The sequence below is a fragment of the Oncorhynchus gorbuscha genome, linkage group LG14 (assembly GCF_021184085.1).
Source record: "Oncorhynchus gorbuscha isolate QuinsamMale2020 ecotype Even-year linkage group LG14, OgorEven_v1.0, whole genome shotgun sequence".
Taxonomy (NCBI): domain Eukaryota; kingdom Metazoa; phylum Chordata; class Actinopteri; order Salmoniformes; family Salmonidae; genus Oncorhynchus; species Oncorhynchus gorbuscha.
In genome coordinates, this window is record NC_060186.1 from 4865627 (window position 1) to 4882737 (window position 17111).

Here is a 17111-nt window from a genome sequence, read left to right on the forward strand (position 1 = left end):
TGGTCCTCTATGGATGTCCGACCATAGAGTTAGGGTTTGAATGGACCCCCAGGATCTGAGACAAGCTGCACTGGTGATCATCGGAGGCTACAGAGCACCCCCCGCAGCCCACTAGCATGAGAGAGAGAGAGAGAGAGAGAGAGAAAGAGAGAGAGAGTGTGAAAGAGAGTGAGAGAGAGAGAGAGAGAGAGAAGCCAGCAGTACAGGGACAGCACCAGGGTGCCACAGTGTCAGCTACAAGCAGAGAGGAAGCCCCAAAAAGGAAAAGGGTGTACCAAGTTTCTCTTATTCAGAAGCCTGTTCAATTGGCCCTGAAAGAGAAGGAGCGGTTACACACATCCACAGGAAGTGACATCATGCGATTGGAAAAAAAGAAGAGAACTCCAAAACAGGAAGTGGAAGGGATGGGGACAGAAGAGGTGAAAGGTGAGAGTTGAGAGCTTTTCTTCACCAATATGTTACTGTATAAGTAAAGCCACTGGTCTAGAAGATATGTAGGGTTGTCAGTGTTGTGTGGGTATTGTACTGTGATGAATGAGACTGTACATGACCTCAGCCACTTTAAATCCACTGTGATGAATGAGACTGTACATGACCTCAGCCACTTTAAATCCACTGTGATGAATGAGACTGTACACATGACCTCAGCCACTTTAAACCCACTGTGATGAATGAGACCGTACATGACCTCAGCCACTTTAAATCCACTGTGATGAATGAGACTGTGCCATGACCAGCCACTTTAAATCCACTGTGATGAATGAGACTGTACATGACCTCAGCCACTTTACATCCACTGTGATGAATGAGACTGTACATGACCTCAGCCACTTTAAATCCACTGTGATGAATGAGACTGTACATGACCTCAGCCACTTTAAATCCACTGTGATGAATGAGACTGTACATGACCTCAGCCACTTTAAATCCACTGTGATGAATGAGACTGTACATGACCTCAGCCACTTTAAATCCACTGTGATGAATGAGACTGTACATGACCTCAGCCATTTTAAATCCACTGTGATGAATGAAACTGTGGATGCCAGACTGGCCACAGGTCTCCAGATCTTCCAGGGCCTGAGACCAGAAGTTCACTTCCTGGTCCGGCTCGGTTAGTATTGCACTGTGGTGAATGAAACTGTACATGACCTCAGCCATTTTGGCTCCTTGTTTACCTCCAGTTCCCTCAGGATGCCAGACTGGCCACAGGTCTCTAGATCTTCCAGGGCCTGAGACCAGAAGTTCTCTTCCTGGTCCGGCTCGGTCCCGTCATGACCCACAGTGAACCTAGAGGGGGGAAGAGGTCAGAGGTTAATACCCCCAGTCAGCCAATCAGTGAGCAGTTAGGGCAGGCAACCGCACTGATGAGGGCTGGTGACCACGACGCAGGGCAGGGTGTCAATGGCCAGAGAGTGGAACAGTAAGTAGGTAGCTAGGTAGATAGGGAAGTGAAGGAATAGGGAAGTTAGTAGATGGGGAAGTAGGTAGGATAGGAAGTAGGTGGGTAGGATAGGGAAGTAGGTAGGTGGGATAGGGAAGTAGGTAGGATAGGAAGTAGGTAGGATGGGGAAGTAGGTAGGATAGGAAGTAGGTGGGTAGGATAAGGAAGTAGGTAGGTAGGATAGGGAAGTAGGTAGGTAGGATAAGGAAGTAGGTAGGTATCTAGGTAGGTGGGATAGGTAAGTGGAGGTAGGTAGGTGGTGGGTAGGTGGGTGAGTGAGTGGTAGGTAGGTAGGTAGAATAGGGAAGTAGGTAGGTAGGATATGGAAGTATGTAGGTAGGGTAGGGAAGTAGGTAGGTATCTAGGTAGGTAGGTAGGTAGGTAGAAGGGAAGGATAGGGAAGTAGGTAGAAAGGATAGGGAAGTAGGTAGGTAGGATAGGGAAGTAGGCAGGTAGGATAGGGAAGTAGGTAGGTAGGTAGGATAGGGAAGTAGGCAGGTAGGATAGGATAGGGAAGTAGGTAGGTAGGATAGGGAAGTAGGTAGATAGGATAGGGAAGTAGGTAGGTAGGATAGGATAGGGAATTAGGTAGGTAGGATAGGGAAGTAGGTAGGTAGGATAGGGAAGTAGGTAGGATAGGGAAGTAGGTGGGTAGGTAGGTAGCTAGGTAGGTAGGTAGCTAGGTAGGTTGCTGGGTAGGTAGCTAGGTAGGTTGCTGGGTAGGTAGCTAGGTAGGTTGCTAGGTAGGTAGGTAGGTAGCTAGGTAGGTAGGTTGCTAGGTAGGTAGCTAGTTAGGTAGGTTGCTAGGTAGGTAGGTAGGTTGCTAGGTAGATAGCTAAGTAGGTTTCTAGGTAGATAGCTAGGTAGGTAGCCAGGTAGGTTGCTAGGTAGGTTGCTAGGTAGGTAGCTAGGTAGGTTGCTAGGTAGGTAGCTAGGTAGGATCCAGCTGGGGGAGATCCAGCTGAGAGGTGTGTTTCAGAGACAGTTTGTTGAGGCTAAGGGGAGCGACCAGTAGGGGGTTAGGGTTGGTTTGGGTTGAGAGTGTTAGCGTTGGGAGGGAACAGCCCTGCCTTGTGCCATTCAAGTGAAGGTGGGGGCAGGTGTTGGGGTACAGGTGAGTGTGTGTAGTGTTGAGGTTAGGAGAGAGACATGGCTTTCTTGGTTTAAGTGGGACTGGGAGGTCTCAGTGAGAGGTTTGGGTTTGGGTTGAGAACTAGGGGTATAAGGGGTATAAGGAGACAGCCCTGCCCTGTGCCACCCAGGTTAGGGTTAGGTGGGGTTAGGGTTGGGTTGGGTTGGTTTGAGGACTAAAGGGGGATAAGGACACAGCCCTGCCGTGTGCCTCCCAGGTTAGGGTTAGGTGGGGTTAGGGTCAGGTGGGGTTAGGGTTGGGTTGGGTTGGTTTGAGGACTAAAGGGGGATAAGGACACAGCCCTGCCGTGTGCCTCCCAGGTTAGGGTTAGGTGGGGTTAGGGTTGGGTTGGGTTGGTTTGAGGACTAAAGGGGGATAAGGACACAGCCCTGCCGTGTGCCACCCAGGTTAGGGTTAGGTGGGGTTAGGGTCAGGTGGAGTTAGGGTTAGGTGGGGTTAGGGTTAGGTGGGGTTAGGGTTGGGTTGGGTTGGTTTGAGGACTAAAGGGGATAAGGACACAGCCCTGCCCTGTGCCTCCCAGGTTAGGGTTAGGGTTGGGTTGGTTTGAGGACTAAAGGGGGATAAGGACACAGCCCTGCCGTGTGCCTCCCAGGTTAGGGTTAGGTGGGGTTAGGGTTAGGTGGGGTTAGGGTTGGGTTGGGTTGGTTTGAGGACTAAAGGGGGATAAGGACACAGCCCTGCCCTGTGCCACCCAGGTTAGGGTTAGGTGGGGTTAGGGTTGGGTTGGGTTGGTTTGAGGACTAAAGGGGGATAAGGACACAGCCCTGCCGTGTGCCTCACCTGCTGTCAGTGATTAGACCGGTGGGCAGTGTAGAAGCTCTGTCGAACGTCAAGGAAGAGAGGTACTTCAACAATATATCAAGAACACCAAGACACCAATTCAGATTCCCTTCGAAACCCTTTTCTGATGACGGCTAGCTGATGAACAATTCTAAATCTGTGTTCTGTACTTCCTGTCCCAAATCTGTGTTCTGTACATCCTGTTCCAAATCTGTGTTCTGTACATCCTGTCCCAAATCTGTGTTCTGTACTTCCTGTCCCAAATCTGTGTTCTATACTTCCTGTCCCAAATCTGTGTTCTGTACATCCTGTCCCAAATCTGTGTTCTGTACTTCCTGTCCCAAATCTGTGTTCTGTACTTCCTGTCCCAAATCTGTGTTCTGTACTTCCTGTCCCAAATCTGTGTTCTGTACAACCTGTCCCAAATCTGTGTTCAGTACTTCCTGTTCCAAATCTGTGTTCTGTACATCCTGTCCCAAATCTGTGTTCTGTACATCCTGTCCCAAATCTGTGATCTGTACTTCCTGTCTCAAATCTGTGTTCTGTACTTCCTGTCTCAAATCTGTGTTCTGTACTTCCTGTCTCAAATCTGTGTTCTGTACTTCCTGTCTCAAATCTGTGTTCTGTACTTCCTGTCTCAAATCTGTGTTCTGTACGTCCTGTCTCAAATCTGTGTTCTGTACTTCCTGTCTCAAATCTGTGTTCTGTACTTCCTGTCTCAAATCTGTGTTCTGTACTTCCTGTCTCAAATCTGTGTTCTGTACTTCCTGTCTCAAATCTGCGTTCTGTACTTCCTGTCCCAAATCTGCGTTCTGTACTTCCTGTCCCAAATCTGCGTTCTGTACTTCCTGTCTCAAATCTGCGTTCTGTACTTCCTGTCCCAAATCTGCGTTCTGTACTTCCTGTCCCAAATCTGCGTTCTGTCCCTTTTGTACTTCATTCAAAAGCTTAAAAGTGATTTATGATAGAAGATATGCTGAATATACAAAGAGCTTCTTTATCAAACACAAACAGCCGTTAGCCAAAGGTCAAGTTCAAACAGCAGCTCTATGTGTGTGATCCAGCTCTACCTGTGGAGACATCTACGATTTATGCAAGAGCTGCATCCACATGGGTGCTACAAGGGGGCCACATGGGAGCCACACACACACAGACACAGACACACATACATACATACACACACACACATATATACACACACACACACACAGACACAGACACACACACTGGGGCAGCAACACCTCTAGATACATACTAGTAATATTTCACTAATAATACCTTAAAGTTGTAGTGTTTCTGGGCTGTCATGTATGCGGTGTGTGTGTGTGTGTGTGTGTGTGTGTGTGTGTGTGTGTGTGTGTGTGTGTGTGTGTGTGTGTGTGTGTGTGTGTGTGTGTGTGTGTGTGTTCAGGGAATGCAGAACAATCACTGAAACATGACTGAGGTGTTTGACAGTTGGTTGCGAGATTTTATTTTACCTTTATTTAACTAGGCAAGTCAGTTAAAAACAAATGTTTATTTTCAATGACGGCCTAGGAACAGTGTGTTAACTGCCTGTTCAGGGGCACAACGACAGATTTGTACCTTGTCAGCTTGGGGGTTTCAATCTTGCATCCTTTTGGTTCCTAGTCCAACGCTCTAACCACTAGGCTACACTGCCTTTAACCACTAGGCTACACTGCCTCTAACCACTAGGCTACACTGCCTTTAACCACTAGGCTACACTGCCTCTAACCACTAGGCTACGCTGCCTCTAACCACTAGGCTACGCTGCCTCTAACCACTAGGCTACGCTGCCTCTAACCACTAGGCTATCCTGCCTCTAACCACTAGGCTACCCTGCCTTTAACCACTAGGCTACGCTGCCTTTAACCACTAGGCTACCCTGCCTCTAACCACTAGGCTGCATTGTCTCTAACCACCAGGATACCCTGCCTCTAACCACTAGGCTACCCTGCCTCTAACCACTAGGCTACCTGCCTCTAACCACTAGGCTACCCTGCCTCTAACCACTAGGCTACCCTGCCTCTAACCACTAGGCTACGCTGCCTCTAACCACTAGGCTACCCTGCCTCTAACCACTAGGCTACCCTGCCTCTAACCACTAGGCTACGCTGCCTCTAACCACTAGGCTACGCTGCCTCTAACCCCTAGGCTACCCTGCCTCTAACCACTAGGCTACCCTGCCTCTAACCCCTAGGCTACGCTGCCTCTAACCACTAGGCTACCCTGCCTCTAACCCCTAGGCTACGCTGCCTTTAACCACTAGGCCACGCTGCCTCTAACCACTAGGCTACGCTGCCTCTAACCCCTAGGCTACGCTGCCTCTAACCCCTAGGCTACGCTGCCTCTAACCCCTAGGCTACGCTGCCTCTAACCACTAGGCTACGCTGCCTCTAACCCCTAGGCTACCCTGCCTCTAACCACTAGGCTACCTGCCTCTAACCACTAGGCTACCTGCCTCTAACCACTAGGCTACCCTGCCTCTAACCCCTAGGCTACGCTGCCTCTAACCCCTAGGCTACGCTGCCTCTAACCCCTAGGCTACGCTGCCTCTAACCACTAGGCTACGCTGCCTCTAACCCCTAGGCTACCCTGCCTCTAACCACCAGGCTACCCTGCCTCTAACCACTAGGCTACCCTGCCTCTAACCACTAGGCTACCTGCCTCTAACTACCAGGCTACCCTGCCTCTAACCACTAGGCTACCCTGCCTCTAACCACTAGGCTACCTGCCTCTAACTACCAGGCTACCCTGCCTCTAACCACTAGGCTACCTGCCTCTAACCACTAGGCTACCTGCCTCTAACTACCAGGCTACCCTGCCTCTAACCACTAGGCTACCCTGCCTCTAACCACTAGGCTACCCTGCCTCTAACCATCACTAGGCTACCTTGCCTCTAACCACTAGGCTACCCTGCTCTAACCACTAGGCTACCCTGCCTCTAACCACTAGGGCTACGCTGCCTATAACCACCAGAAGCCACGCTTGCTCTCTTTAACCACTAGGCCACCCTGCCTCTAACCACTAGGCTACCTGCCTCAACCACTAGGCTACCCTGCCTCTAACCACTAGGCTACGCTGCCTCTAACCCCCTAGGCTACCTGCCTCTAACCACTAGGCTACCCTGCCTCTAACCACTAGGCTACGCCATGCCTCTAACCACTAGGCTACCCTGCCTCTAACCACTAGGCTACCCTGCCTTCTAACCCCTAGGCTACGCTGCCTCTAACCCCTAGGCTACGCTGCCTCTAACCCCTAGGCTACCTGCCTCTAACCACCAGGCTCTGCCTCTAACCACCAGGGCTACGCTGACTCTAACCACTAGGCTACCCTGCCTCTAACCACTAGGCTACGCTGCCTCTAACCACTAGGCTATGCTGCCTCTAACCACTAGGCTACCTGCCTCTAACCCCTAGGCTACGCTGCCTCTAACCCCTAGGCTACCTGCCTCTAACCACTAGGCTACCCTGCCTCTAACCACTAGGCTACGCTGCCTCTAACCACTAGGCTACCCTGCCTCTAACCACTGGGCTACCCTGCCTCTAACCCCTAGGCTACGCTGCCTCCCCAGATAAAGGGCCAGTGGTGGTGTCGCTGAGAGGTTAGGTTAGAGGTTCAGGGAGGTGAGAACAGGGTTGTAACGCATTCGCCGGCGGTGGGTCTGTCCCATTCGCCGCCGCTGAGGCCCAGGTCTGCCAGGACGTTGTGTCTCTGGCGGGTGCTGACGGGGACAGGCTGCCCTGGCTGGGCTTGGCGTTCCTCCACTCATGGCTGTGGAAGCTGTAGCCAGACGCCTGGAAACCTGGGGCTGGGACGGGATGCATACACACACCACAAGACTATGTTAGCCCACGGAGCTAAAGCCTAGAGCTAACACTGTCGGTTCAGCTATCAGGTACGTTTCCTCCTCACATGAGCATCGTTCAGTCAAAACCTCCACTACATCTCCACTGTATGGACCTGGCGTGCTACAGCCACTCACTAGTGATAATGTAGTACAAAGCCTTGATGAATGGATCTCTGTCCTGTCATTGAACGTGATAATGTAGTACAACGCTGTCTTGGTGAATGGATCTCCCTGTCATTGAACGTGATAATGTAGTACAACGCCTTGGTGAATGGATCTCCTGTCATTGAACGTGATAATGTAGTACAACGCCTTGGTGAATGGATCTCCCTGTCATTGAACGTGATAATGTAGTACAACGCCGTGGTGAATGGACCTCCTGTCATTGAACGTGATAATGTAGGACAAAGCCTTGGTGAATGGATCTCCCTGTCATTGAACGTGATAATGTAGTGACAACGTCTTGGTGAATGGATCTCCCTGTCATTGAACGTGATAATGTAGTACAACGCCTTGGTGAATGGATCTCCCTGTCATTGAACGTGATAATGTAGTACAACGTCGTGGTGAATGGATCTCCCTGTCATTGAACGTGATAATGTAGAACTAGTTGGTCATATGTTAGAGTGTGTGATCCAGCTCTCACTCTTTCTGGTCTGATATTGAGTTAAACAAAGACATCTGACTGTTTGGCTGCAGCGACTCTATTCTGCTGCTGTGTTTCATCAATAATGTAGAGCTGGAGGAGTTTCTATTCCTTGTGTGTGATCCAGCTCTACCAGTGGAAACATCTGTGATTTATGCTAGAGCTGCATCCACATGGGTGGTATAAGGGGGCCTCAATGGGGCCACATGGGAGCCACACACACACACAGATACACACACTGGGGCAGACCTGCCAACGCCACAAACAGCCGTTAGCCAAGATCAAGATCGAGCCACACACACACATACATATACACACACACACACACACACACACACACACACACACACACACACACACACACACACACACACACACACACACACACACACACACACACACACACACACACACACACACACACACACACACACACACACACACACACACACACACACACACTGGGGCAGCAACACCTCTAGACCTGGACATTAGATGGACCACATGATGATCAGTCCTCCTATGGGACATTAGATGGACGACATGATGATCAGTCCTCCTATGGGACATTAGATGGACATGATGACATGATGATCTGTCCTCCTATGGGACATTAGATGGACCACATGATGATCTGTCCTCCTATGGGACATTAGATGGACGACATGATGATCTGTCCTCCTATGGGGACATTAGATGGACCACATGATGATCTGTCCTCCTATGGGACATTAGATGGACCACATGATGATCTGTCCTCCTATAATACAATCATTCTCTATGGGACATTAGATGGAGCACATGATGATCTTTCTCCTCATTTTAATCACAATAGCTTCAACGGCTGAATTTTTCTCCTCATAGTAAATCTCCTAATAGGACCGAGCATGGTTTTCTATATATTAATCTCCTAATAGGACCAGCATGGTTTTTCTTCCTCATAGCCTTATCTTCACCAATGGGACCCAGCATGGTTCTCCTCACCAATAAAATATCCTAATAGGACCGGCATAGTTCTCATAATAATCCCGGACCAGCGCTAGGTTCTCCTCGTAAATAAATCTCCTAGCGGATAGCATTGTTCTCCTCAGTAAAATCTCCTCAATAGGGACCCGCATTGTTCTCTCATAGTAAATCTCCCAATAGGACCAGCATGGTTCTCCTCATAGTACACTCCTAATAGGACCAGCCTGGTTCTCTCATAGTAAATCTCCCTAATAGCATTGTTCTTCTCGTAGTAAAATCTCCTAATAGGATAGCATTGTTCTCCTCACCAAATTTAAATCTCTCCCAATAGGACCAACATAGTTCTCCTCATAAATACATCTCTAAACAGGACCAACTGGTTCCTCTCATAATATAGTCTCTAACAGCATTGTTCTTCTCGTATTAGTAAAATCTCTAATAGGACCACTTGCAGTTGTTCTGTTATCAGACAGATCTTATGGGACCAGCATAGTTCTCCTCAAGTAAATCTCCTAATAGGACCAGCATGGTTCTCCTCATAGTAAATCTCCGAATAGGACCAGCATGGTTCTCCTCATAGTAAATCTCCTAATAGGACCAGCATGGTTCTCCTCATAGTAAATCTCCTAATAGGACCAGCATGGTTCTCCTCATAGTAAATCTCCTAAAAGGACCAGCATGAGTCCCCCAGGTTCCTCATTCGTTCTAGCACATGTTGGATAATGTTATAATGCATCCCAAATGGCACCCTATTCCCTATATAGTGCACTACTTTAGACCAGAGCCCTATTCCCTATATAGTGCACTACTTTAGACCAGTGCCCTATATAGTGCACTACTTTAGACCAGAGCCCTATTCCCTATATAGTGCACTACTTTAGACCAGAGCCCTATTCCCTATATAGTACACTACTTTAGACCAGAGCCCTATTCCCTATATAGTCCACTACTTTAGACCAGAGCCCTATTCCCTATATAGTGCACTACTTTAGACCAGAGCCCTATTCCCTATATAGTGCACTACTTTAGACCAGAGCCCTATTCCCTATATAGTGCACTACTTTAGACCAGAGCCCTATTCCCTATATAGTGCACTACTTTAGACCAGAGCCCTATTTCCTATATAGTGCACTACTTTAGACCAGGGCCCTATTCCCTATATAGTGCACTACTTTAGACCAGAGCCTATTCCCTATATAGTGCACTACTTTCGACCAGAGCCCTATTTCCTACATAGTGCACTACTTTAGACCAGGGCCCTATTCCCTATATAGTGCACTACTTTAGACCAGAGCCTATTCCCTACATAGTGCACTACTTTCGACCAGAGCCCTATTCCCTACATAGTGCACTACTTTCGACCAGAGCCCCATGTGTGTGTTTGCGCTTGTAGTGTGTGTGTGTGTGTGTGTGTGTGTGTGTGTGTGTGTGTGTGTGTGTGTGTGTGTGTGTGTGTGTGTGTGTGTGTGTGTGTGTGTGTGTGTGTGTGTGTGTGTGTGTGTGTTTCTCTCCCTCGGCAGGGTGATTATAGTTAACTAAGAGGCCTTACTGTGTGGGGAGGAGACTCATTGTAAATCCAGCACATCATTGCTGTGGGGATCATTCTACCATTATAATGGTTAAGGGCATCCCTAGATCCATTAGCCAATCATTTCCTACTCAGTAGAAGAAAAAAATTAGAATGGTCTTCCAGCCAATCCCCACGTCGCCTCGCCCACAGCTGTATAATGCATAATGAATGCTCTGATATAAATGACCCTCTAGGAATCAGGAAGGATGTATTGGCAACGTGAGCTGTATTCTCTAAAGTCTATTTTATTGGACAACTGCTGTGGGATGTTGCTATGGTGATGGTCAGTAATGGTTTGTTTTATCAGTATTGTTTCGACCTTTCTAGGGAGTTTTTCCTAGCCACCGTGCTTCTACACCTGCATTGCTTGCTGTTTTGGGGGGTTTTAGGCTGGGTTTCTGTACAGCACTTTGAGATATCAGCTGATGTACGAAGGGCTATATAAATACATTTGATTTGATTAGATATTGTGTTTTTGGACATTCTGTCTGTCCCTCAATGTCTGTAACTGTCAGGTACACAAGTGCCAAATATGTATGTACACTCTCTCTCTCTCTTTCTCTCTCTCTCTCTCTCTCTCTCTCTCTCTCTCTCTCTCTCTCTCTCTCTCTCTCTCTCTCTCTCACTCACTCACTCACTCACTCACTCACTCACTCACTCACTCACTCACTCACTCACTCACTCACTCACCCTGGGTGTTGAAGGTGGTGTCTATGGCCGAGCCGTCCCAGGACTCCACGGCTGAGTCCACAGAGGGGATGGTGGTGGAGTAGAGGTCAGAGAGCTTCCCAAGTTTCTGGCTCTCTGCCTGGTTTCCCAGCCCGCCTAACCCTGCCTCGTCCTCCACATCACTCAGCATCACATCACTGAGATGACCAGACACCGACGGCTGCTTGGGACTGGCCACTAGAGGAGGGAAGGAGAGAGAATATGAGAAAATGTGAAGGGGAGAAGTGTGAAACAAAGGGAAATGGTGAGGCGTGAGAGAGATGAGAGAGAGATGGGGGAGAGAGAGAGAGAGAGAGAGAGAGAGAGAGAGAGAGAGAGAGAGAGAGAGAGAGAGAGAGAGAGAGAGAGAGAGAGAGAGAGAGAGAGAGAGAGAGAGAGAGAGAGAGAGAGAGAGAGAGAGAGAGAGAGAGAGAGAGAGAGAGAGAGAGAGAGAGAGAGAGAGAGAGATGAGGAGAGAGGGAGAGAGAGACAGAGGGAGAGAGAGAGAGACGGGGGTGAGAGAGAGACGGGGGTGAGAGAGACAGAGAGAGAGATGGGGGAGAGAGAGAGAGAGAGAGAGAGAGAGAGAGAGAGAGAGAGACGGGGGTGAGAGAGACAGAGAGAGAGATGGGGGAGAGAGAGAGAGAGACAGAGACAAGCAGAGGAAGAAATGCTAACGAAATATGTTATTTTCCCTCACAGCCATTTCCAGACGACTTCTAAATCAATCTCACTGTAGTTCAGCAGAAATAAGCTCAGCTCGAGATAAGAGCAAATTGTCTTCTGTAGTGGAAGACATCTGCAGTAAATTCTATGTATTGAATCCATTTGGCCTAAACCCAACAAGTGTTCTAGGAATAGGAGGCCGTGTTGAAGTACTACTGCATCCACTGTGATGAGGTGTGTACAGCGTTGATATGGGTGGTGTGTGCGTGAGCGGGGGTGTGTGTGTGTTTAGGTGTGTGTGTGTGTGTGTTTAGGTGTGTGTGTGTGTTTAGGTGTGTGTGTGTGTGTTTAGGTGTGTGTGTGTTTAGGTGTGTGTGTGTGTGTTTAGGTGTGTGTGTGTGTTTAGGTGTGTGTGTGTGTGTTTAGGTGTGTGTGTGTGCATGGTACACAGTGTGTGTACATGGTGCAGTCCAGCACAGCATAGATAACTAACGTGTTAGGGTTTAGTACATTGTTATGTAGCTGTATGTACAACATGTTACCTGAACCTTGACCCCAGTGAGTGCTCTGTTTGTACTATGTCATGGTCTTTGACCCCAGTGAGTGCTCTGTCTGTACTATGTCATGGTCTTTGACCCCAGTGAGTGCTCTGTCTGTACTATGTGATGGTCTTTGACCCCAGTGAGTGCTCTGTCTGTACTATGTCATGTGTGATGGTCTTTGACCCCAGTGAGTGCTCTGTCTGTACTATGTCATGTGTGATGGTCTTTGACCCCAGTGAGTGCTCTGTCTGTACTATGTCATGTGTGATGGTCTTTGACCCCAGTGAGTGCTCTGTCTGTACTATGTCATGTGTGACGGTGTTTGACCCCAGTGAGTGCTCTGTTTGTACTATGTCATGTGTGATGACCTCAGACCTTATTTTCAGCGTTTATCCTGAACCCCCCCCATTGGAAGGAACGGCTGAACCAAACAGAGGGAGAAGATAACAACTCATTTCTGTTGTTTAGTACTACAAGCTGGTGAGCTCTGTGTGTACGGTCCTGGGCCTCTGTGTGTGTGTGTGTGTGTGTGTGTGTGTGTGTGTGTGTGTGTGTGTGTGTGTGTGTGTGTGTGTGTGTGTGTGTGTGTGTGTGTGTGTGTGTGTGTGTGTGTGTGTGTGTGTGTATCTGTGTGTGTGTGTGTGTGTGTGTGTATCTGTGTGTGTGTGTGTATCTGTGTATCTGTGTGTATGTGTGTATCTGTGTATCTGTGTGAATCTGTATGTATCTGTGTGTATCTGTGTGTGTGTGTGTGTGTCCTCTACTCACAGTCTCCCTGTTTCTTGATCTTCAGTGTGACAGACTCTCCAGCCATCTGCAGCAGGTGAATGGCTTCACTCAGTGGTTTACCCTTCAGACTGTTACAGTTGATGGCAAGGATCCTGTCTCCGATGTGGATCGCTCCCGTCCTACACACAGAGAAACACCAGGGTAGTGTTCATTAGGGATGTACTACCAATAGGATCCTGTTTCCCATGTGGATCGCTCCCGTCCTACACACAGAGAAACACCAGGGTAGTGTTCATTAGGGAGCAAACGTTATGAACCCGGGGATGTACTACCAATAGGAAGTTGCACATTATCTGGCTACAGTGTGTTCTGCTGAACATGACCCAGAAGAGAAGAGGCCTTCGCTCTGTGTGCAAAGAGAGTGGCAACAAAATGATCTGTCAGATTAATGCCCCCCCCCCAGAAACCTCAACTCTTTATCCTACTGAGCCAAACACATTTTCTGTCTTCAGACCAGCTGGTCTGGCGTCTGCCTGAGCTATCCAAACCTCCCCAGGGTGTCAGTCAGTTCTACCCAGCACCACCGAGGGAAGGGGAGGAGGGAGGAGGAGGGCAGAGAGAGAGAGGAGGAGGGCAGAGGGGAGGCAAGAGGGGGGAGGGAGGAGGGCAAGAGAGGAGCAAGAGGGAGGGAGGAGGGGGCAAAGAGAGAGGGAGGAGAGAGAAGAGATCTACCCTGTCTGTCATCTTCATCCTGTCCCCCTGTCTCTGCTGGCTACGTACACCCCTGTCCATGTCCCTGTCTCTGCTAGCTACGCACACCCCATTCCATGTCCCCTGTCACTACCAGCTACCCACACCCCATTCCCCTGTCTCTGCTAGCTCACACCCCAGTCCCCTGTCCCCTGTCTCTGCCAGCTACCCACACCCCTGTCCATGTCTCCCCTGTCTCTGCTAGCTAATACCTAATAATATCCCCTGTCTCTGCTAGCTACGCACCCCTGTCTCTGCTAGCTATGCACACCCCTGTCTCTGCTAGCTACGCACACCCATTCCCATGTCCCCTGTCACTACCAGCTACCCACACCCCAGTCCCCTGTCCCCTGTCTCCTACCGGCTACCCATACCCCAGTCCCCTGTCTCTACCAGCTAACTGCCAGCTACCCACACCCCAGTCCCTAATCTGCTAGCTACGCACACCCCAGTAATAATATGTCCTCTAAGCTAATAATAATATAATAATCTCTACCAGGCTACCCACACCCCAGTCCCTGTCCTGCTACTACACACCCCTGGCTCTGCCGCTTTTATCCCACCCCTGCCCCATGTCCCTGTCTCTGCTACGTATGCACACCCCTGTCCCATGTCCCCTGTCTGCTAGCTACGCACCCCTGTCCATGTCCCCTGTCTCTGCTAGCTACGCACACCCCTGTCTCTGCTAGCTATGCACACCCCTGTCTCTGCTAGCTACGCACCCCATTCCCATGTCCCCTGTCACTACCAGCTACCCATTCCCACCCCAGTCCCCTACCCCACACCCCAGTCCCCTGTCTGTCTCTACCAGCTCCAGTCCCCTGTCTCTACCAGCTACCCACACCCCAGTCCCCTGTCTCTGCCAGCTACCCACACCCCAGTGGCCCCTGTCTCTACGACCAGCTACCACACCCCATTCCCATGTCCCCTGTCACTACCAGCTACCCACACCCCAGTCCCCAGTCTCTACCAGCTACCCACTCCCCATTCCCCTGTCCCCTGTCTCCTACCAGCTACCCCCATTCCCCTGTCCCCTGTCTCTACCAGCTACCCACACCCCATTCCCCTGTCCCCTGTCTCTACCAGCTACCCACACCCATTGCCCTGTCCGTCTCTACCAGCTACCCACTCCCCATTGCCCTGTCCCGTCTCTACAGCTACCCACTCCCCATTCCCCAATTGCCCTGTCTCTACCAGCTACCCCCACCCCTAGCTCTCTCACCTCTTCGGCCAGCGACCCCCACCCCCTAGCTCTCTCACCTCTCGGCCAGCGACCCCCACCCCTAGCTCTCTCACCTCTCGGCCAGTCCTCATGGTGAGGCTGGAGATGATGGGGTCAAAGGGCTCCTCTGTGCCTGAGATGGTGATCCCCAGCGGACCTCCATATCTCTTCAGCTCCACCGTGTAGATGATGGATCCAGACAGCTCCTGTTCGTCTGGAACACAGGACAGCACAGTGTCTTCCTCCATCCCTTGGCTTTACAACCCTGTCCCCATGCTGGGACAAGCACTGGTCAGGGTTAGGACCAGGGTTAGGACCAGGGTTAGGACCAGGGTTAGGGTCAGGGTTAGGACCAGGGTTAGGGTCAGGGTTAGGGTCAGGACCAGGGTTAGGGTCAGGGTTAAGACCAGGGTTAATACCAGGGTTAGGGTCAGGGTTAGGACCAGGGATAATACCAGGGTTAGGGTCAGGGTTAGGGTCAGGGTTAAGACCAGGGTTAGTGTCAGGGTTAAGACCAGGGTTAAGACCAGGGTTAGGGTCAGGGTTAATACCAGGGTTAGGACTAGGGTTAAGATCAGGGTTAGGACCAGGGTCAGGTTCAGGGTTTGGGCCAGGATTAAGACCAGGGTAAGGACCAGGGTTAGTACCAGGGTTTGGGCCAGGGTTAGTACCAGGTTTAGGACCAGGGTTAGTACCAGGGTTAGGGCCAGGGTTAGGACCAGGGTAAGGACCAGGGTTAGGACCAGGGTTAGGACCAGGGTAAGGACCAGGGTTCGGACCAGGGTTAGGGTCAGGGTTAAGACCAGGGTTAAGACCATAGACCATATAGGGTTAGGACCAGGGTTAAGACCAGGGTTAGGACCAGGGTTAAGACCATAGACCATATAGGGTTAGGACCAGGGTTAGGGCCAGGGTTAGGACCAGGGTTAAGACCATAGACCATATAGGGTTAGTACCGTTTAGAAATTACAGCATTTGTTGTACATAATCTCCCCATTTTAAGGGACCAGAAGTATCGGGACAAGTTCACTATTAAAGGAAGTAGTAAAAAGTGAAGTGTTTAGTCCCGTATCCATAGCAATGACAACATCAAGCTTGTGCCTCAAATTGGTTGGATGCATTTGCTGTTTGTTTTGGTTGTGTTTCAGATTATTTTGTGCCCAGTATAAATGAAGGGTAAATAAATGCATTGTGTCATTTTTGGAGTCACTTTAATTGTATAAATAAGAATAGAATATGTTGCCTAAACACTTCAACATTCATGTGGATGTTACCATGGTTACGGACAGTCTTGAATGAATCTCGAAATAACGATGAGAAACTCATTCAACCTCGTAGTTATTGTATCATTTAAAATACAAAGTGCCAGAACAACAACAAGGGTCCTTTTGGAGCTCACTGTACGACAGCATGGAGATAGATAACAGAGTGGAGCTAGATAACAGAGTGGAGCTAGATAACAGAGTGGAGCTAGATAACAGTGTAGAGTTAGATAACAGTGTAGAGCTAGATAACAGTGTGGAGCTAGATAACAGTGTAGAGTTAGATAACAGTGTAGAGCTAGATAACAGTGTGGAGCTAGATAACAGTGTGGAGCTAGATAACAGAGTGGAGCTAGATAACAGAGTGGAGCTAGATAACAGAGTGGAGTTAGATAACAGTGTGGAGCTAGATAACAGAGTGGAGCTAGATAACAGTGTGGAGCTAGATAACAGTGTAGAGCTAGATAACAGTGTAGAGCTAGATAACAGTGTAGAGCTAGGACAGGGAGGACCTAGAGAGAGTGAGAGGACCAAAAGAGAGAGAGAGGACCTAGAGAGAGAGAGAGAGAGAACCTAGAGAGAGAGAGAGAGAGAGAGGACCTAGATAGAGAGAGAGAGAGAGAGAGGACCTAGATAGAGAGAGGACCTAGAGAGAGAGAGAGAGAGAGAGGACCTAGATAGAGAGAGGACCTAGAGAGAGAGAGAGAGAGAGAGGACCTAGATAGAGAGGGAGTGGAGAACTATCTCTCCGTGTTGAGAGGGCATCCCACTTTAGATAGACTGTAGCCCAGCTGTGAGTTCCTCTCCATCAGACCAGGAACGT

General features: G+C 49.5%; 1 protein-coding gene across 1 annotated transcript; it reads right to left on the reverse strand.

Moving 5' to 3' along the window:
* Positions 1-301: 301 nt before the first annotated feature.
* LOC123995855 (glutamate receptor-interacting protein 1-like) lies at positions 302-13267 on the reverse strand. The gene is made up of 5 exons (XM_046299535.1): positions 13094-13267; positions 11100-11315; positions 7023-7188; positions 1153-1290; positions 302-311 (listed from the first exon to the last, which is right to left on the reverse strand). The coding sequence occupies exons 1-5, from the start codon at positions 13137-13139 to the stop codon at positions 302-304; spliced, it is 576 nt and encodes a 191-aa protein (XP_046155491.1). The 5' UTR covers positions 13140-13267.
* Positions 13268-17111: the final 3844 nt, after the last annotated feature.

Bases quoted from the DNA above. Each gene is read 5' to 3' on its own strand.
- LOC123995855 (XM_046299535.1), bottom strand. From the start codon at position 13,139: ATGGCTGGAGAGTCTGTCACACTGAAGATCAAGAAACAGGGAGACT. The intron at 11,316-13,093 runs GTGAGTAGAGGA...TCCCTCCTCTAG, and splicing joins GATCAAGAAACAGGGAGACT to TGGCCAGTCCCAAGCAGCCG. The intron at 1,291-7,022 runs GTTACAACCCTG...TCCCCCCTCTAG, and splicing joins GACCCACCGCCGGCGAATGC to GTTCACTGTGGGTCATGACG.